Source organism: Sceloporus undulatus, chromosome 1 (genome assembly GCF_019175285.1).
Source record: "Sceloporus undulatus isolate JIND9_A2432 ecotype Alabama chromosome 1, SceUnd_v1.1, whole genome shotgun sequence".
In the NCBI taxonomy this organism is placed as follows: domain Eukaryota; kingdom Metazoa; phylum Chordata; class Lepidosauria; order Squamata; family Phrynosomatidae; genus Sceloporus; species Sceloporus undulatus.
Genome location: NC_056522.1, coordinates 251,266,899 through 251,289,581, shown reverse-complemented (window position 1 = coordinate 251,289,581; position 22,683 = coordinate 251,266,899). Strand labels below are relative to the sequence as shown.

The window sequence follows — 22,683 nt, the reverse complement described above, 5'->3', positions numbered from 1 at the left end:
GTTGAATTCTCTGCCTGCTTTCCTCCCCTTGTTCTGGTCTTCTCTGTTATCGATCTCCCTATACTGGCTCCCTTTGAAGATGCATACATTCCAGCCACTGTAGCACCCTGAGAATGCTCAGACTCTTCTGATGTCAAAAACTAAGTAGGGTCAGGCACTCATGGAATCTTGCAAATTAAAATGAGTACAACTAACTTTCAATATTCCTAAGAGTGATGGGGAAAACAGGGGGAAAGAATCACGGCAAATGTCTGTGACAGGAGGTGGTGTTACAGTACACTTGGGGCCAAGCAGGCATTGAGCCACAGGTTTCTGATGGACAGAAGTATGACAACCAGGAGATTGTGGCAGGTGGGAACAAATAAGGAATCATGCTTGCATGAGAGAGCTGCAGGCGAGAGGACTGAGTGAAAGGGAGAAGCATGCAAACCAAATCTTCTGGGGTCATCCCACAGCAGGCAAGCATTAATCCTCATGCTCTGTGGTTCTCAAAACTACCTTGTATATCGAGCTTGGCTTCACACTGCTTGGTGCCATACTCATTGATGGCCTTGCAGGCATAATAGCCAGCATCTGTGCACTCCACCATGTGAATATGTAGGCAAAAAGAGCCATCCTCCTCTTCCACAGCAGAAATACGTCGCCCATATTTGACTGGGTGTCTGTTCTTCAGCCTACAAGACAGAACAGAGGGTCTGAAAGCCTGTTATGCTTACAACCTCATCCAGTTTCCAGATACTTCTGTCTTCCTACTAGAACTCATCTAGCCTCACCATCCACCTTCAACAGTAGCATGCCTCACAAAGGTATGTACTGCCCTTCCTCAGTCTTATTACTGCTACCAACATATTTTGTATATCATTTTTGTTGTTGTTGTTGTTGTTAAGTGCCCTCAAGTTGATCTGGACCCATGGTGACCGTGTGGATGAGACATCTCAAAGATCCACTCCTCACTGCTCTGCTAAGTTCCTGCAAACCCATACCTTCCGAAAAGAGTCCATTCATCTGGCATGTAGCCCTTATCTCTTTCTACAGTATCTCCCTCCACCATTCCTAGCATTATTGTTTTTTCCAATGAGTTGTGCTGCCATCATACAGGTCAGTTAAATTCAGGAGATCAAAGATCCCATGTTTTGCCATTTCCTCTCATCTAGATCTGTCTCTCCCAGGTCTGATGCCAATAGTCCCCACAACAAGGGTGAGATACCTCAGACTCCAGGGGCTGAGATAATCTAGAGTCCTAATTTGGCCCTCTTGTAACAAAATATACCTTCCTTTCTCATAACACTATTGTTTGATAGTTTCCCAGCTTCTGCATAGTTTTTTTCTGTAGTCTGTAAGGTCTGAATACTCCTCTTCAGGCTTAGTTACTGGCAAGAAGAGCTTTAAGATAAAAGATTTTTTCAGCCCACTCATAGGCTCTGCCTACAAATGGAAATTCAACCCCAAATAGCTTCTCTGACAGTCATTAGTCTGAAAGCGTTCCGAAGGTACAAGTATTTCTTTGACTCTTCATCTATTTGAGAGATTGGGGTCTAATTTGGACTGCAGAAATAATACAGGTCAACACCACTTTAACTGTCATGGCTCCATCCTATGGAATTCTAGGATTTGTAGTTTGTTGTGGCATGGGAGCTCTCTGACAGAGTAGGCTAAACATCTCACAAAACTACAAATTCACAGAGTCCACAGAATCATGCTATGGTAGTTAAAGCGGTATCAAACATCTCACAAAACTACAAATTCCAGGATTCCATAGCATTGAGCCATGACAGTTAAAGCAGCGCCAAACTGTATTATTTCTGCAGTGCAGATTAGACCTGAGAGATCCCACCATCACCATTCTTCATCAATCCACCATTTCATCCCTGTCAACATGGTGCAAAGACAAGAGGGTTACTTTTCAAATCCTTCTGTACAACACAGCCCACTCACCAGTGCACAATTGGTTTTGGTTCTCCTTGCACCCGAATGCGTAGGACCACATTCTGTCCTTCCAGCACTGCCTGGTCATTCAGTGCCACCTGCAGGAGAGAATCTCAAGTTCATGCCAAGTGAAAAGGAAGTTGGGAAGCAGGTCTTCTCTAATACATAGTGCATAATTTCTTTGGGATGTTAGCATAAGGTGCAACACCTTAGGCAGAGGAAAGACTGGCATATATTTCCTTCCCTCAGTGGCTGAGCAAATAGCTAGTGAGGCTGTGCCAGCATAAAAAATCCAAGACCCTAACCCCTATTCAAGGGAGCAACTGCTTAAATCCTGGCTGCTTCATCACATATGTCAAAGCTCCCTTCTCCTTGCTGCCCTCTAAGTTCGCACCTTCCACACACACCCAGCTCACCTCAAAGGATGGTGCAGCTTTGAAATTGATGCCCACATGTGTAGACGTTGGGGTGATTTCAGACCGGGGCTGCACTTTCATGACAGGTTCATGCCGAGGGGTGCTGCACTCTGGGAACTCCTCCAAGGGGCTCAAGTACTCTTCATCAGATGTGACAGGACTGCTGAGCTCATGGCGGGGCACTAATCGGCTGTGGCTCTCTGGGGGAGCTAGACAAGCAGAAGAGTGCAAGGATTAGTGATTGTGCAGAACAAAGTAGAGCTGCAAAGTTCTCTAACTCAAAGTAGAGAAGAACCAGCATGGAAGCTACCAAACAGTAAGTGCTGGTGTCCACAGGTTTTAGCTGGCAAACAAAGCAAATTGCAGAATCTGGCTTCCCACATGACAAACCAGCACATTGCTCTGTTTTCCAAGAGTTAAAGTGTCCATTTACTTTTAAAACAACAACAATGCACTGATGAGGAATACAAATATGAATAGCTATTAGAATATATTGGCTCCTTTGAAACAGTTAGAAAACATTCTTTCCAAATGGCACCACTAATGAAATATATCAAGGATGATTAGTGGCTTATGTCATCTGTAGGGAATATGCAAATGGGCAAATGAAATTGTCTTCCCTCATCCCATGAAAAATATACTGCCTTTCCTATAATCATGCACAGGTATAGATTGGATCCTGCAAAAATTGTAGACATAATAATAAAAAGGTTGAGGCAGCATCTGCTTAGGAGGCAGATATCATTAATTTTCTTCTTGCAATACAGGGAAATTACAGCTAATACTTCCACATGACTCCATCCACTCTACATTTGTGAGATGCAGCCACATGGCCAACTCTTCCATAGGTAATTTTCATCACTGAAATGTTACCAGATCAGCCTGGGATGGACCCCTGGGGAAACAGTCATATCACACCACTGCTTCCCAGACTGAATAGTGATAACAGGAGGTTATAGAAGCAGTATGAGGTCATGTTGGGAAAGTAAAAAAAATTAAATGCCAAACTCAGTTGAAATATTCAGATATTTAATATTCATAATGATACTTTGATATGCTGGCTGAAATATAACATTCTTATGGATATTTTCAGTAAAATAAAATAATATTAAATATTTTATGTGGTACAAACCAACAAGTATAGCGAACACTGATGTAGGATTGGTCCTGCAATGTAAACACTGTCATGAAAAAATGGAGCAAGAGTAGTTTCATTTTTTTGTTTCTCCTTGTCTCTTCCCATCACTGTCAAGTCTCAATTTCCTACTGCTATCTACACTAGCTAATGCCCCATCAGTTTTATCTTTGTATCCTCTTGACTATTCCACTCTGCCCTATTTTGCAATTAGGGCACTGTAACTAACCTAGCATGCATTATATTATCTCAATTAGACCTTTTCCACTTCTATTGAGTGGGGCCTAGGGCTGATATAGAGCAGAGCTATAAAATCAGAAACATCTCATGGGATAAAAACTAGGCCTGCAAGATTTCAGAATACACTTGGAGGACCGCAAGATACATCCTTCAAAGCCAACCTTCCCAGTATGCAGAAAATACATTGGAGAATAAGCTGTGCTAGAATTCTTTTCCTCTACAAACTAATTTTCCAAAGGCAGGGAAGTTTTTTTAAACACACACACATGCATGCACGCACCATGGCAGAGCAGTCAGCCCCATTTTGAAGTGGTAGGTTGAAATATTTCTGAATGTGATATTTGTCTACATGTGTGATTAGAAGTGAAATCCTTACACTGAAAGGGTGTGCAATCTTTTATCATGGGATTGCAGCTCCCATTGCAGCATTTAACAATGCTGGCTAAAACTCCTGGCAGTTACAGTCCAACAACTAGTAAAGCCACTAGTTGCTCAATTCTGTTACACAGGAGCTTCATCACTTTAGGCTTTTGTCCAAAATGATCCCTGTATGACAACTGCCTGATCAGAACGGTCCATTATTTTCAAATCTTCACCAAGTCATGTTCTCCTAGTTTAGCTCACCTTACAGAGTTGCTGTAATGAGATTTTTATTTAATATAAGAGAAAGAATGTGTACACTGACAGGGAAGGATGAGATTAAATGCCATAAAGCATACCAATAAACAACCATATAAGCCAATTTTTAGGTACATATGTATAATGAAGCTGTTTCAAAGATACATCTCCCTATGCACACTGAATGTGATAATCATGTGAGGACATTACTACTTCTGGTGTGTGTGTTGTGTATATGCCTTCAAGTCACTTGTCACCTTATGACAAGTGGCATGAATTTTATACGGTTTTCTTAGGCAAGAAATACTCAGAGGTTGTTTTGCCAGTTCCTTCCTCCGAAATATAGTGTACAGCACCTATATCTGCTGACAGTCTCCCATCGAAGTACTAACCAGGGCAGATCTTGTCTGGCTTCCAAGATCTGACAGGATTTTGTGCCTTAAGGATATCTAAACAGCTCACTACTTCAGACAGACACATAACTAATAAATAAAAACTTGTCTGATCAAATAGCATCTCTACAGTATGTGTAATTTGCACAATGCATTGTTTATGATAAATATGAAGAATTTGATCATCTCTGTTCTGAAATCTATCTTGCAAGAAAGTCTATGTGCTATGCCACAAAATGCAATAGAGGAGAAGTAGTGAAGCCCCTTCCCCACTCCAGTTTTAGAAGATGCTGCATGCAATGCAGCCTCACTCTGCCAAGACTCATGGGCAATCAAGGTTATGCATCAATACATAGAGATAATTTTAAAAAAACCAAGAGATAATCAGGAAGAACTGGGCAGTGCCAGGCTTGGATGCCATCCTCTCTTTCCATACTGGCAGCATTCCTGATTTGCTCTCCTTGGAGAGGGCCAATGTGACATCAGGAACATGGACAATCACAACTTGCAGGCGTGGTGTGGGGGGCTTGGGTCAAACCCAAATCTTGCTGTGAGAAGTCAGAATAGCTTATTTAAAAGCTACCAATTTCCATGGCAATTTTACCCATCAAGCTGAAGAGGAGAGGCATTTACAAGAAAAGAGGGAAGCATACCCTGATCCTGTGCCAGGTCCCGGGTTTAAACTGAGCATCTTTCTTTTGCTCAAAGCCGGTCAATGGGTAGAGCCTCATAATGTCCAAATAAAATGGTTTGCCTTTCATCATGCTCAGTTGCAAGCAGGGAACAGCTACCTTGTGTAAGTTGGTAGAGAAAACTTAGGAGCCAGACCTGTAGCCCCCCTGCTTTGCCCTCATTCCCCCACCCACAGCAAAACAGCTCAAAGTTTAAACATCAAGTCACTGTACAAGTCAGTCTGTATCTGCTGGTGGCATCCAGAGGCATACAACCCCCTGGGTGACATTGGACAAGTCACACCCTCTCAGCCTCAGGGAAAGGCAATGGCAAACCTCCTGTGAACAAATCTTGCTAAGAAAACCCTGTGATGGGGTCGCCTTAGGGTCGCCATAAGTCGGAAATGACTTGAAGGTGCATTTAGGCCTCATTCCCACTGCAAAATAAATTGTTTTTGGAGTTGAAATGAAGCTGTGCTTTAGTGCTGAATAGACATTCTCATATTATTTACCTACCCATTTCAGTTTTATACACTTCACATTCACATTCAACAATGGGTCAGTTTAACATGGAGTCGCCTAATAGGGGTGACCGTGCCACAGGAACCGATTCCGATATGCAGCCCGTTCACACTAGCGCTGAATCAGTTTATTGCAAAAGACGTGGGGAATTTAGTCGAGCCAGAAGAAACACTTTAAATGGGTCTAGCGCTGGGACCCCCTCCACAAATCATGCCAGGGATTCGGTGCAAGTGTGAACAAGGGCCATTTAAACCATTTCAAACCAGGCTGCAAACCTGTTTATTTTATAGTGGGAATGGGGCCAATAACAACAAAAAGGCAAAACCCCATTTCAACTGGGGTATGATGTCAAGAAAGAGGTGCTTGTGCCCTTTGTTCCCCATCCTCAGGATGACCAGGTGCCCTCCTTTTCCAGGACACAGCCTTCCATTTCAGCATTCTGTCCAGGAGGAATTTGGAGCAGGACTAAGCAGCATGAATTAACATTTCTAGTGTTTCTAGTTTTTCTTTGGTCATGTCCTCCCTTTTTTCTGGAATGTCCTCCATTTGGGGGGGGTCCTCTTTTGCCCTCATGCCATCTGCTCTTATGCCCTGCCCATCCCTCCTTCTCCAAATTGAGAGAAGGGCAATAACCCCGAACTGTTTAGCAGATCCACCCTCCTTTCCCCAGGAACTGAAAAGGCAGGACCTTTCCCCTTTGGATTAGTCCTGAAACCCCCCCCCCAACCCTGCCCAGCTAGACCACTTTGGCCCTGAACCCAGGGCAACTTACTTTGGAGAGAACCTGGACCGGAGGATGGTTCACAGGGAAGGCACCGCCTTTCCCTCTCTCTGTTCTCTTTCCTTGTCTCTTTCTGGGCCACTTGGAGAGCAGAGCTCCTTCCCTTCCAAAGGGCCCCCAGGAGAGATGGAGAGGCCAGCAGCCTGCCTGAAACCCTGCTTTGCCTTGGAGGTGCTCCAGACTCTTAGCCCAGCCCCACTGGAGCTCACATTTCAGAGGGACCTACTTTGCATCCCTTCAGCTCCTTTCTTTGCCAGTGGGTGCCCCCCAGAAAGCCTCACAAATTGCAGCCACTATCTGGCACCGGGCTCGCTCTCCAGGGATCAAGGAGGCACCTCTGCGCCAACCAGGCTGCCCCTTCCCCTTTCCCTGCTGATGGGGCTGAGACGCCTCTCCCTTTTTCCCTGGCTTCAGTCAAGACACTGCTGGCTGTTTGTCAGCCAGGCAGCCTGGCCTAAACCAAGCCTTGTAGGGTAAAGGCAGCCTTTCCTCTCTCTCTCTCTCGCAGCAGCAGCAGCAGCAGCATTAACAGCAAAAGGCTGGCAGAGAAGCTCTATAGGATCATAAGAATCAAGGGCTGCAGGGAATATGGGGCTATAAACCCCTGGCTTTAAACCCTCAATCTGGACCCCTTTTGTCTCTGGACTTTGTTCTTGGATGCCTTCAATTATTTACAATTTATGGCAATCTTAAGGCAACTCTGTCATTGGGTTTTCTTGGCAAGATTTGTTCAGAGGAGGTTTGCCATCCCTGAAGCTGAGAGCATGTGACTTGACCAAGGTCATGACCAAGTGAAGAATCAAACCCTGGTCTCCAGAGTTGTGCCCAACATTCAAGCCACCATACTATGCCTGCTGTAATGTCTAGTATCGGTGGGCTACCTCTACTCTGACATGTTGTTGTGTTTAGCGTGATTATGGAGTTTATCACACAAAGGAGATCAGAAGTTTATCCCGTAAATATCCCAGAAAAATTGCATAATTACGCAAAATGATTTCACATGACAGTGCACAAAACCCGCCATTAAAATGGAACAGGCATCTTTTTACTTTTAGAATTTCAGCAACAATACATTTTCAATATCATTTTATTTGTGCAATTGTATGTGATAATCATTCGCGCAATTACTTGCCATTTCAGCTTCATTTGCAGGATGCTTTAGATGCGCTTTAATCTCTCTGCCGAAATTAGCCCCAGTATGATAAACTCCTATGTGAAAAATGCCAAAATTAGCCACAGTGTGATAAACTCCTATGTGAATAATCACATTCACACATTCCAGGTTTGTTATTCGCACTACTGAACTGCATCTATACACATCTCTGAGAGTTCAGTTACTCACACATGTCAGCACTCAAATAAAAATGGAGTCAATGATGGAAACATATTCACAGTATGCAGTTTTATCCTGGTTTATCCCAGTTCTATTTGTATCGGTTACAGAGCCAAAAATCTGAATCTTTTAGAAAAACTCAGCAAAAAAACCTGGCATTGATTATCCTGGGTTAAGTGAGTTTTTTGGCAGCCCCCCACCAAAAAAACCTTAATTGGGTATATTCAACATGCAAGTGAACAACAAAGATTCAACCAAGATTCTACCTGGATTATTTTCACCATCTGAATAGCCCCTTAGACATAATATACATATGTCCTTACCAGGACGCACTGTCAAGATGGCACTGCAGCAGGCCTCGCCCACCTCATTGGTGGCACAGACGGTGTAGAGGCCAGCATCAGCCACACAGACGTTCCTGACCAGCAGGGTGTGGCGTTCTCCCTCCGCTTTGATGGGTCGCTTGGTACTGCTCCGAAAGGGGACACCATCTTTTCGCCATGACACTGTGGAAAACATGCCAGTGGACATGACAAATCAGAGCAGTTGGAAACATCACACTTCCCCACTCGGTCGCTCACATACATACGAGTGAAGCTGCCCATTTTATCTATGGTGTTCTGTAAAAGCCATAGAGTATCTGTTCAGCTGGGAACAGATGGGTGTGAAAACATAAATGCTGCCTTTTCTGAATTCCCTGGAAAGAAAAACCTACACATTTCTATCATATATATGAGTGTCATTTTCCCTGGGCTATTTGCCAGTTCTAGTAAGGGACCACATTTCACTGGCACAATGGGGGTTGTGGGCTAATCTTCAGCATGTTTTGCTGCTGAAAAAAACTACTCAAAGATTAAGGGTGCCAGTTCTTGGAAATAACAAGATGTGATACATGAGTTGGGGGAACACTTTGTCACAGGACAACAAGCATTCTGAGTTACCTTAGGGATAAAAAATAATTATTGAAAGCATGAGCTGAAATAAGAGATAATGGGGCAGTTTCATTGGGTTTTGCTTTGCTTTATTTTTTGCTGCAACAATAGACTAACTTGTATACCCTGAAGCCTTTGCATTAGGTAGGAAAACCCAAAACACACTAGGCTGAGCACAAGGAGTAGAGCCCAACAGGTTTTTGGGGATGGGAGATAGATCAAATGCACTGCAAAAAAGTCACTGTCTACTTAAAATGGACAAGTTAAATAAAACAGCTTCGTCTGCTTGTTTTTTCTGCAACAAAATTTTGGTCATGTGTTACTTAGCGGCACAGAAGCTGAAAAAGAACAGTGTTTATTGATACAGAGTAGGCAGCATAATTACACAACCTCTGAATTGATATATTCCTATTACAGATGGAGGTGAGATTTCTTAAATCTGCAGAAGCTGAGACATCTGTATGGAGGCAGCAGCAAGATAGCCCACCTTAACCTATCATTCTCTGATCTCCCCTGGGCACACCATCTTTGCATATGCATGGTCACCATCCACACTGAAATCTAGGGGCCCCCAGCACTTGCCTTCTGGGGAAGGATTGCCTGTGATGATGCATTTGAAGAGCACCTCAGTTCCAGCTATGACTGTTACATCCTGGATACCAATCTCAAAGATGGGTGCCTCCAGTGGATCCTCGCCTGCTGAGATGTAGGAATCATCAGAAGATTCTGCAGAGAAAGAGGAAGAAAAAAAACAGCTGCAGAAAGGTCCTCTCTATGGGTAGATTTAGTGGCCTGAAAACCAAGTAGAGATAGACTTTGCAATACCTGTGGGGAAGGAAAGGGTTTAAATCTGAAGTCCATGTTCCATAGTAAAGCTGTGGAGAGTCTAGGACTGGTTCTGTTCCCAGCAGGATTTACTGTATGACAATGGATTCTTGAGCTGATGCTACCTAGCTAAGTCCAAGTGGCAAAGATTTCCTTGCCTTGATGCCAATAACCAAGCCTCTGAAGATGACCTAAAGAGGGAGGTTCCCATTTCATTTGTTCAAACCTTCACAAAACCACAAAGTTAAATCTGGACAGATGGGCATAGGTAATAAATGTGAATTAATGATTGCTTATTGGTCAGATTATTTAAATAAGAAGTTGGTTACTTACTTTTCCATCAGTAATTTGGACATCTGATGCAACAGCTATTTGGCATATCCACATATTTCAGTTTCAGTCCCTATCTACAAATGGGAATAGTTAGTCTGATGCAAGAATCCCTGGGGAAGGTATTAAATGGGCTAGGTAAATGGATAAATGATTCTGCAGTAGTCCAAAGGGCAGGTCTTCCTGGCACAAAATCTTAGTGTGCTATTAAGATACTACATTTCCCTGCCATATGTAACAACAGAAGGCTGTGAACCAAATAACTTTTGTACAGGTTGCACTTGTTGTGTGTCTTCAAGTCATTTCCAACTCATGGTGACTAAAGTGAACCTACCACAGGGTTTTCTGAGGCTGAGTATGTGAATTGCCCAAGGTCACCCAGTGGGTTTCCATGGCTGAGCAGGGATTCAAACCCTGGTGTTCAGAGTCACAGTTCAATGGTCAAACCACTGTGACACATTGGCTCTCACAGGCTGAACACTGCCTTGTATTTACTGGCTACTTGGAGACCTTGTTTTTTCCTAGGAACTTACTGTATTCCTCAGATCCCAACAGAAAAGGGATATACAGTATACCTTTATATTCTCTCTCCATTAGTGACAAGATTGTATTCCTTTTATTTTATGGAAAGCTACAAAGACTATAGGTGCAGACAACCAGACTGAGTAATCTTTTTTTAAAAAAAAATAACTGCATGCATCCAGCATAGATTCCATAGACATTGTATTTTGCTGTTAGGTTGAACGTTCCCTGGAGATACTTTCTGGTAAGAGGTAATCAGTTATGTTTCTTTAATCTGCAAAAATGAATAATTTCTCAGCACCTTCATCTATTTTGAAATCTAAACATAATGTGTTTTGTTGGCTAAAAGCACTGATGTCTGAGATAACTATCTACTGGTTATTGCTTTTGTTGTTGTTGTGCCCAACATCACTGTCAGGATGCAAGCATCAAAATTGGCTAGCCTACTCCAGAGGCATTGTAAAGGAGGTGTGTGTGGGGGGGGGGGGGAAACAGGTGCTGGCCATACCAGGCGACACCCTTTGGAGGGTGACACCACTGGTTCCCAAACATCTACCTTTTGGCAGAAATGGGCTGTGGTGTTTCCCTCTGTTCCTTTCAAACACTGAAGAGAATATAGGAGTAGGGCAAGGCTCAGTAGAAGGAGAAAGGAGAGACCCCAAATTTTTAACAAAAATAAAAATGGAAAAATAAAAAAGTGTTAAAATCACATCTTACCAAATTTTTACTTTAACCACATAAAACAATGTATATGTTTTAGGTTGTGTGTATAATATTGTAATCTAAAGGTATAATTTTAATTTTGCTAGTTGTTTCTGTCACAACTATTACCATTATATTCAGTGATATACAGGAATTACAATTTATGAGTAATATTAGTACAAAAAACATTACTAAGTATTCTGTATGGTGTCGTATGGGAGGAGGTCAAAGGAGGATCATGAGTTACCACACCAGGTGACACCAATCCTAGTGACACCACTGACCTACTCTAGTTTTTCCATGCTAAAAGTCAACCCAGGACTCAGTCTGTGCAAGAAACATATTGATCAAAATAGAGAATTCCTTGGATTCATGACACTGCACTTTCAAAGACCTACCACTCATATGAGGTTGGGAGCATGGGAGTTTTCTGTGTTAATATTTACACTAAGAGACAGTGTGAGAGAGGGACGAATCATACCAGCATGGCTTGGTAGGTCTTAATTCAGCTCAGGGCTCAGACTGACTACAGCAACAGAAAAGCAGGAAGCCTGCTTTCCAAGAGGTGCCATTTAGGCAGTAACTACATACTCAGTCAGCCAAATCAGCATCAGGCCCAAGCCCCAAAGGCTGCTTATCACTCTTGAGCAACTTGCTCTGGGTGAAAAGAAATGGTCAGGCTGAGTGCCCACCTGTTAACTATCCTTCACAGTAGCTGCTAAATCAGGCTCTGACACTGGCAGGGCAGGATTTTGGGACAAAAACTCAGTAGTTGCCATCCCTCCCAATAAGCTGGCTTGTTAAGTGAAGTACAATATATCTTGTGGGCATCTATAGGACCATTTCCAACATTACATGCCATTTAATCTGGTTTACAACTCCAAAAATCTCCATAATCTCCCAACCAGCAGAGCTTACTTTTTTCAAACACTGGATTTGTACCACTGCCTTCTGGAATATGACAATTTCTTTGTCTTGAATATAGTTGCTTGCCTGTAGGTCTTTCCCCATAGTAGGCAACACCTCTGTGTTTGTTTTATGTACATACTTTAGATTACTTCATTTGTCTCTGGATGGCTGGTTGCTTTCCTCTGTCTATGGAACTCTAGTCCAATTACCATTGGAATATTGATTCTTCCTCTCTTTCCTCCCAATAAAGAATTCCTATGCTCTGAAAGTGTGTCTGCAACAGAGAATGGGTGTGTGCACATGTGCTTATCTGAAGACAATGAAAAAAAAACCTTGAGTTCTTGTGCACCCTGAGAAAATGTAACCATCTGATTTCCAGTACCAGATCAACCATTCATGCTTGGTCTCCATCCCCAGAATAATGAGGGATGCATTTATTATTTCATTTGATACATATATTCAACTGTCATAAAACTGGCCTTGGGATTATAAAAGTTATTAGAGTTCACAGGACTGACTTCATAAAGCATGAAAGATCTGGAATCTATATAAGATAGTGCTTGGTTGGCTGAGTGTATGGAAGCTTCATTCTGGAGCAATCCACTTACTCCTTTTGTATGTTAGAGCATTAATGCTTGCTTCGATGACACAACTGGAAATGATAAGAAAAGATTCTTTGTGGGTGATGCAGCTGGCTTGCTAGACGTCCCTCTTTCTGGAACATCACAGCCTCACAGAACATAATGGAAGACCCTTATCTTTTAGCCATCATATTTCCAAGGTGACTTCTGTATTTCAAAGTCTGACTTATCAAGGAAACACAGCTAAGGGACATAGAGGCCACCTTTGCCAAGAGTTAGCAAATCACAACCTCAAGGGACCCAAAATGACACAAGATTTTTCATCCTTATTCAAAGTGAAAAGCTAACAAGATTCAGCCAGCTAATGTCTATTTGTCCTTGCACAGTAAATAGCTAAGGTGCAAATAACACACAAGAAAAATAGATTTAAGCCTGGCATCTGAGTAGATAGTACAAGTGGATATCCAAAGCAGGATATGGGGAAAACAATGGCTCTGCCCCACCTCCCAAGCCCTTATCTGACCCCAAGCCCCTCATTGATTCAGATTTTAGTTCTCCCTTCTTGTCATGTCCCTTCCCCATCTTTTTGAGCCTTAGCCCATGGGAACTTCTTCGCCACTCACTCTGTTTGTGACACTACAGTTCCATAGCCTGGCTTTTCTAATATTCCCCACATCCCATGCCCAACTCATACACAAACTATTCTTCAAGGCAGGCTCTGGCTGAGATCACATCCCAGATATGGATTAGGAAAGAAGACATTTCAGAAGTACAGAGGAAAACAAACCTGGCCTGAACTGGAGCACATAAGCTCATCCAGTCCTGGAATGAATCTTAAGGAAGTCACTTAGACTGGGGAGGTGGGAGGACAACACGGAGGGGCCTCTCAGTTTTTGTGGGGAAGTGTCTGGAATTTTTGCCAAGACATAAAGGAGAGCGTTACCACCTGACCTTGCCAAGTTCTTCCCCATGGGACCTTAGTCCTCCTTATTACATACCTGGTTCAGGCGAAGTCCGTCGGGTCCGTCGACCTTTGCCTCTGTTCCGTGTGCTCTTGCCTTCCTGAGACTGCAGGGGGTTGTCTTTTTTCTCTATCACTTTCCCAGTCTTTCTCTCAGACTCTCTGCCTGCCTTGCCTCTTTCTGTGCCTGGTTCTGTTTTGGCCCAGGACACAGAATGCCCATCTTCTTGACCAGACTCCCATTTCCGGGCATGCAAGACTTCATAAGCACCCTTCGCCTCATGAATCACTTTTGTTGTGTTCACAGAGCCTCCATCTACACACTCATTCCCATCTGGAGGTCCAATCTGCAGTAGGTCCCTTTGTCCCAATGGGACTGCATGGGATAGTGGGAACTGTTCCACTTTCCGCCTCAGATCTTGTCCATTTAGCGCACTTTCCTTCTGACATCTGCTCTGTTCTGCTGTCTGCTCTGATATGGCTCCACTCCTCAACAGAGGCTTCTGTATCCCCTTGGACTCTTCTCTGGCCCCCACTAGCCCCACACTGGACAACACCAGCTGCTGCACACCATGCGCATTCTCCACACGAGGCAAAGCCTTCAGCGGTTTGATTTTCCGTGGTGGTGGGACCTTGGGGGCAGGTGGCTCAGTGGAAGCACGAGGAGATGGGGACCTGAACAATTCCTGGGATCGGCGCAGCTGCTGCTGTGACACCGTACGTTTAATGCGGCCCAGTTCCTCCGTGAATTTGTGCTCCAGGTCATACACACGGTTGGAGAAGCGGCCACGTTCATCCAAGGAAGCTGCCTTCTGATGGAAGGCCTGGCGCCGAAAAGCCACACCACCCAGTTCCGAGCGACTGTCAGCCTGAAGGTCCTCATGGGAGACAGCGGAGAGGAAGGGGCTGGTGTCATCCAAGCCAGGCTGGTCAAAGGAGCGTGCCTTGCGTAAGGGCAGCCACGTGTGACCTGCAAAAGGGTTCTCATTCTGCTCCAGACTTTTCCGCCGCTCCTCAAAAAACTTGAGCTTGTCAAAGATCTTGGAGCCTGACCGTGGCAGCTTGGGGGATGGGCGGAGGACAGACACACGACTGGAAGCTTCGCTTAGTGGTGTCTGAGGACGTGACTCTCCTGTGCCAGCCTGAGAGTAGACCGATGACTTTGAGCGCTTCAGCTTTTCATCAAATTCCTCTGATGCTGTGTCTGGAAGTTCAGGAGGCATCAGTAGCTTTCTCCGGGGAGCCACAGGTGGCACAGGGCCCCGGCTGGTCCCAGGTGGCTGGACTGGGCACTGCCCTGCTCGAGGGGAAACTGGGCGCTGAAGGGGAGGTTTCTGTGCAGGTGGGTGGAGAGTATCTGTGCTGGTTTTGCTTCTACTGTTGCCTTCATCCCTCCGGTACCCACCATGGGGGAGACTGCTGTAGTTGGAAAATGAGACATGGCAAAGTTTGCTAAGGCAGCAGAGCCTGATCATTCCAGGGAAGTGAGCCCTGGAGGAGACCAAGGGAGGAGACCTAGAGGGACAATCAACTATGGCCATGAAACTAGCTGCTCACAATGGTACCTGGGGTTAAACTATCCATGTAAGATGGAGAAAGAGCAAAGAGACCCTTCCTTCCTGGAGGAGGAGGAATGATTCATGGGAATTTACTCAATCCTGAGCCAGGGACTTGACATGGGGCAGAATAGTTTCCCACAGCAAATTTGTTTGTGGTGTGTGATTGTGTTTGTGTGTGACTCCACACAAGGAGGGGTTTTGTTGGTTTGCTTTTGCCTTTCCTGTTACATGCAGTTTGACTTGCTGTGAGTGTCCTGGAGCAATTGCTCCATTTACAACTTTTAGTCCTTTGCTATGTCATATATTGGTTTGAATTACATAGTACTGGATGTTGTCTCAAACCCGGGGCTTTTGTCCCTTCCTCTTCTATGTTTCCAAGATTGGCCACAAGGATCAACCAGGTTTATTTGTCCAAAATCCAGGGAAAGACAGTTCCTCTTGATGGCAGCATCCAACTGCTGGTCTTACCTCATGAATGAACTGCTCTAAGGAGCCACAATATGATAAAGGAAGAAATATTTGGGGGGGGGGGGCAATCAGCCTGTGATTTAGTGATAGATTAGTATAGACTGGCCTGACCTGAGGACAGGGCAGAGGTGGGATAGACATGGGGGAGTCCCTGGTGCAGCCAGAAATGCAACAGAAAGGAGAGGAGAGTATAGAGCTGCAACCTGCACAGCATACATAAACATGCTTCTTCTTACAGCCACAAATAACTAATTCAGCTGTGCATATAAGCCGGCGCCCACGCTCATTCCACAGCCAACTCAGTCCTTGACAAGAAATAGGTCTGCATGTTCAGCAGCACACACATGCATGTGAACACACACACACACACACACACACACACGCATATGCATACACACGCACACATAGAGTAACAACTGTACACATGTATATTTAGTCATGTATAAATAGCCTTTCTTTCACTCATTAACAGCAAGGCAGTGTTGATGATAAGCATGAGGAGAAGAGGAGGGAAAGCAAACTCAGGAAAGAATGGGAGGAAGGTCTCTAAGTGTTGCTAGTTCCCCCAGGAGACTCCCAATTCTCACATTGCTCTATGCTCAGCCTCCATCACATCCTCACCAGAGTCTTCCTGCCTCTGCAATTCAGCATGGGATTTGCTGTCATTGTCAGATCATGATGACTCTCAGCTTTCCTTTTAAGTAAAAATGCTGGTGTCAAACTCCCCATTATTGCAAGGAAGAAAGAAATAAAAATGTGTGGGCAGAGCCTGCTTAATGGCTCAGGAGCTGAAGGGAATCTATATATATATGGTTTGGGAGGAAGAGCTGTGGCACTCTGCATTGTATCACTTCTTGAGGGGTTACAGGTTTAAACCCCCCCCCCCCACTACATTTCTGATAATACATCTTCATTTAACTACAAAATCCACTGCCTGTAACCAAAGCACTTCTACGAGAGCAAACTATCACGGCATCTGAGTTTCTTTAATCAGCAATAGCGTCTTAAATACCAGCAACGGGTCTCTCTTTCCAAGCCTGGAAGGTTTTGTGCATGTGTGTGTGTCTCTTAGGTAAGGGAGGCATTCCTTAATAAAATCTCCATCAGCTTTCCCTAACCAGGGAGCTCCAGTTATGCTTGAATACCACTCCCACTATTTCCAGACAGCAGGATAATGGTAGTCATAGTCCTGACACATGTGGGAGGTGCCAAGTTGGAGATTACTACACTGCATTAAACACTCCCTTTCCAAGGTTTGTTTATTAAATGTATACTCTGCTTTATTAACCAAAAGAGGGGGAAGGAAGAAAGTAAAGTCAATTTGCTTGAACCTAAGGAATAAGGATTGCATAGCCACAACTGATCTTGTTCCCATATTCTCGGGGTGTCTTCACATTTGCCTGCCTGCCTGCCAGAAATGGTTTAATAATAGGTAGATGATGACAATAATATTTGGGCTGAGATCACACAAGGTAAAACTTCTTTGTTTCCTGTGGCCATACAGAGTAAAACCCAAGCTTTGATGGGAGTTGCTGGGAGACTCATAAGAGAGCCAGCTCACGTCCATGATAATCATTGCCCCTTACTGTGTTATATCTTGATCCCCTTTTATCTCCACCAAATCAATCCTGGATAGCTTGTATCTCAAACTGAAATGACAATTCCCCATCAGATTAATGAAGGTTAGTTAAACTAACTTAGATAGAGCACTTTTACATTCCATTGATTTCAAGAAAATAACTTTTGTATTTGACAAACTGAGAATATGGCAGGGGGGGGGAGTATATGACCATCTGGTCATAGCAATTTCTTTTCTAGTCCTGACCAACTACTGCCATGTGATTTAGGAGAGTGCAGTCTATTGCAGTGCTTCTTGGGCTTCTCATAGGACCAGCTATTTTTGTTTTCTGATGTGTCAGGGACCAGCATCATGTTGGTACCCACTGATTATAACTGTTTCTTTCTTTCTTGGAAACTTTCTTGGCAGCTGATGGCTTGCAAATCGGCACTGGTCCATGGACCACCACTCTCTGAGTAGCATGGTCTACTGCACTTGAGTTCAGACAGAAAGGAAGCTGTCCTGTGCTTTATACACTTGTAATAAAATGCAACAGTATCTGTTAGAAGTGATATCCTATGATGGCATTCTTGATGCAACACTTGGATTCAGCTACATGACCCTGAAGATTTCTTAACACCTTATGGCATGTAGAGTCAGCTCTGAACCAAAGAAAGACAGGAAACCCAAAACGTAATTTGCTGGGGGACTCTCCTTCCTATGTTGATAGAGGAAACTACGTTGGACCAGAGTGGGATAGATACCTACCCTCTGTAACCTATCATTATCTGAGCAAAACCCTAAAAGAGTGATGGCAAGAGGATTTGAAAGTGATAGGGGGGGGAGTACAGCAGAGGAGGTAATGAAAGGATAGTGTGGGCTGGGAGGACAGTGAATGGAAGATGCTATGACAGAAAGGGTCAAGGAGAGGTTTAGTTGGGCATTGGAACCAATGACTCAGCGGTGTGGGGATCTGTGGAGGATTATGACCGAGAGGTTTTGGGGGGAAATGAAGGTTCCAGCACAATGGCCCCTGCACCCTACCCCACAGCCCCATGGCTACTTACACGTGCAGGGAGAGGGCACGGCCCCGGTACAGGCTGAAGGCGCTGCCGTAGGGGTTGCTCCCCAGAGACAGGCTGTCCTCGGACCCCAGGGCCACGCCAATCAGCTCCGCCCGTGATGCCCGTACCAGCGGCTCCACCCCCAGGTGCCGGGCTTCGGCAGGTGCTTGCCTTGGAATGCTGGGGTGCAGGTAGGGTCCCCTCACCGTGGGGCCAGCCTCTGGATCCTTCTCCAACACCGTGGTTTGGCTCCCTGACCAATTGGAGTGCTCATCTGTCTGGGACAGGCCTGGCACAGAGGTCGGAGTTGTCTTCATGGAGGCATCCACCAGCGTGTCTGACTCCCCTGCCAGAAACACAAGCAAGACCTAACTGAGACAAGTGGACACTTGCCCCTTTCCCTTGTATGATCAAACTGGGGCAATGGGCTAGGACTGAGAGGCATTGATAAGACTGGCTAGAGGCCAACCCTATCATTAGGCAAAAAGAGGTGGGTGCCACAAGCAGTAAATTTGTGTTGTCATAGAAGCTATTAGTCAACCCTCCATAGCTACAGATACTGAATCCACAGATTCAACCATCTATAGCTTGAAAATATCCTCCCTCCCCCTGCCCTCCCAAAAATTCCAAAAAGCAAACCTTGATTTTGCCATTTTATATAAGGGATACAATTTTAACATGCCATTGTATATGATGGGATTTGAGCATCCATGGATTTTGGCATCCACAGAGGTTCTTGAACTAAACCCTAGCAGACACCAAGGGCCCACTGTATTGTATATGTGCTTTTAGAAATAGGAACAGCTGTTTAATAATTGTTGTACCTCCTATGTCAAAATAATTTGTCTGGCTTTGAATCCTGTCACTTGGATGTGGAACAGTTGAGACTGATGGCTTCCATGACAGGGTGGGACACCTGTAAACTGCTCTGAGAATCTTTGTGGCTGAAGAGTGGGGTATAAATACTCTAAATAAAATAAACTTTAAAAATTGTTCCATGTTTTATTCTGAACTGTAAAGAAGATATCCAAAAAGCAAAACCCTGGTCCGCTAATATCTTCAGCACGTTGGATAGCTCCTCACCTGACATGGGAACCACCAGTCCCCACTGAAGAGAGGCAAAATTTGCTGCTCTGCCTAGGCACCTAAACATCTTAGGCCAGCTCTGACAGCACAACACAGATCAGTACATCCACCAGAGTGACCGGAAACATTCCAAGGGTGTCCACAGAATAGCTTGTAGTATTGAATAATTTTACTGATCTTGCTTAATTCTCAAGGCTCTACAATATCAGTTTCTCAGGGAATTAACCACCACTAAATATATCACGTATAAGCATAAGGTCATGCCTCTAGGTTCTAAGAATAAGCTCCCTGCCCCCACCCCCTGAGCTTGGGATTGATCAGCTGGAAAGAACAAAGGAACGGGGGGGGAAAAGAAAAAAAAACCCCTAGTTGTTTACTAAATTCAATAATATAGAAAATGTCTGCAAGGTCAGGTATTTGCAGCAGGAGTAGGAAGATTAATTATTTCTTGTTCCAGTTATATAATTGATTCAATTGATACAGCTTAGGTCTAGACTATCTGAAAGACTGTATCTCCCCATATGAGCTTGCCCGGGCTTTGAGAACCTCAGGAGAAGCCCTTCTTTCACTCTCACCTCCTTCCCAAGTTCAGAAGGGGATGCAAGAGGGAGCCTTCTTGGTGGGTGCCCCTAGACTCTGGAACTCCTTGTCTGGTTGGGCTAAAATAGCTTCCTCCTTGCTGCCCTTCCAACAGGAGATGAAGACTTTTTATTCCAACAGGCTTTTAGAACTGAAGGCTTTTAGGAAAGGGTTTTAACAGGATGCTGTAATGTTCTAAACTGTATTGTTTTTAACTGCTTTTTATTATTGCAAGTTTTTATTGTTTTATTACTGTTAATAGTTTAATTCTATCTTCTGTCTTTTTATTACTCTCTGTATGTTTTTAATTACATTGCAATCATTTTAATTTGTAAGCTGCCTTGAGTTTCAATTTTGGTGAAAAGACAGGTTATCCATAAAGAGGAAGAGGAGGGGTAGGGTGATGATGATACCTCTTCTAATGTGCATAGCACATTGTTTTTTCTATCCTCCCAATGAACTTATGGGATAGATCCTTATTTCATTTACTTCTCAGCAGAACTTAGAAATGTTACTTTTTGGACTGAAAGTCCCTGAATGTTCCAGAGAAAGAGAACATGACTACTGACCATGATGGCTGGGGATTCTGGAATCTGTCATTCATTCCCCAAGTTCTGCTTTTCAGAGAGTACCTTTTCCAGAGCAACCTTTTGAAACTACCTATTGAATGAATGAACAGGAAGAATTCTATGATTCTATGAAACCCGGTGAGAGGAATATTCTGTCTACAAAAGCACGCTGCTGTGTAAGGCACTGAAGGAAAACTCATTTGAAATTATTTTGCCTAGTCTAAAAACTGGAACTAATTTAGTAGCACCACTGCTATTGTTGTCATTTGTTATTATCGTCATTATAATTAGTAGTTTTAGTAGTAGCGGTAGTGTGAGTTGACCAAAATAAATATTTTCTTATGATGGAATAGTTGGACTTGTTCAAGCTTCAGCAAAAAAAAAAAAAATGCTGAAAGTGAACGAAACTGCATACTTCAAAATACAGTAACGACAAAAGTATGCATATTGAAAGAGATCATTAAAAGAAAAGCAGATGGCTAAAAGTTGTTTGTCAATAAACTGAAGGCTTCTAGCAGGGAAAAGCATAGCTGAAATTAGTCTCAAACACTTTTGGGCAGCCATCATAAATTATTTTTAAACCTGTATGCATTTTCAAGAATTTTGCATATGATATTTATTTATTTATTTCACTTTTTGTATCATCATGTCCCCTAAGGTTCAGGGCAGGTAACAGAACCTACAAAACATAATTGAATACAATAGTCAGGTTTACACTGTTTTGCCCCCATATTGTAGAATATAGCCTCCTCCCACTTGTGATCAACTGCCACTCTTGCCGATTTTAGAAAAGACACAAAGATGCCTCTCTTTAATCTTGCGCTTTAAACTGTTTTGGTACATACTGCTTAGTGTAATTATTTTAATTGTGTATTGTGTATTTTATATAGTATTGTGACATAATGGTTTGAGTGTTGGACTACAACTCAGGGTTTGATTCCCATCTCAGCCATGAAATCTGTTTGGTAATCTTGGACAAGTCACATGCTCTCAGCCTCAGGGGAAGGCAATGGCAAACCTCCTCTGAACAAGTCTGGCTGAAAAAAAAACCATGATATGTTCACCTTAGGGTTGCCTATGTCAGAAATAACATGAAGTAATGCAACAATTGTTCAATTTGTTTTTAGTGATGTCTCTTAGCCACCTCAAGTGTTATTCTTTTTATTAGTGAAATGGTTGATTAAATGTGAATTTAAAAAGAACTTGTGATTTTAAAAATAACTTCTCAGAATCACACCACCATTGCATTATCTTGCTATTAAAAGTCAGTCCAAACAGGAATATCTTATACTGCCTCTGGAAAATGCATAAGCTTGGACTTTAGTGATTATTGAAGGAATGAGCAGGAATTCCATAACTATGGATTAGCCACCAACCATGTTTTAACCAATGTCAGGGGAAAGGGTCAGGTTTTGCACACCTGACAACAGCATCCATAGATGCACTGCTGTCCATTTCCTCAAAGGAGGATATGGGAACTATTCATTTCCTTATATGTGTATATTCAGGAGAACAGTGAAGTGCTAGATAAAACAGACTTCTCTGTGTGTGCACGTGTGTGTAAGTGGCCTTCAAGTCACCTGTCAATTTACAGTGACCCAATGAATTTTATAGGGTATCATAGGCAATGAATACTCAGAGGTGCTTTTGCCAGTTCTTTCCTCTGTACCTGGTCTACAGTACCTGGTGTTCATTGGTGGTCTCCCATCTAAGTACTAACTAGGGCTGATGCTGCTTAGCTTCCAAAATCAGGTGGGATTTGGTGCCTCTAGGGTACTTACGCCCAATACTTCAGGTAAGTTAATTTTAGACTATAACTCCCAGATTTTTCTGGTTAGCCTAGCCAATGACCATGATAACTGGGGAAATTCCAATAATTCTAGTGACAAAAGGTAACTTTTCAGTTCTATGACCCCCAACTTCAGTGACCTTCAATAGCTTTATCCTTGTCTCTTTATCTATACTGCCCTCTCTCCTAAATTCTACTTTGTGCTCCTCCTAGAA

General features: G+C 43.5%; 1 protein-coding gene across 1 annotated transcript in view; it reads right to left on the bottom strand.

The window, feature by feature from the left end:
* The window catches only part of SPEG (striated muscle enriched protein kinase), a 174,049-nt gene that overhangs the window by 82,599 nt on the left and 68,767 nt on the right, over positions 1–22,683 (bottom strand). The window contains 7 exon segments of the mRNA XM_042458763.1: positions 499–674; positions 1,936–2,024; positions 2,343–2,551; positions 8,358–8,540; positions 9,549–9,692; positions 13,834–15,215; positions 18,449–18,791. Coding sequence (XP_042314697.1) covers positions 499–674; positions 1,936–2,024; positions 2,343–2,551; positions 8,358–8,540; positions 9,549–9,692; positions 13,834–15,215; positions 18,449–18,791 — 2,526 coding nt within the window.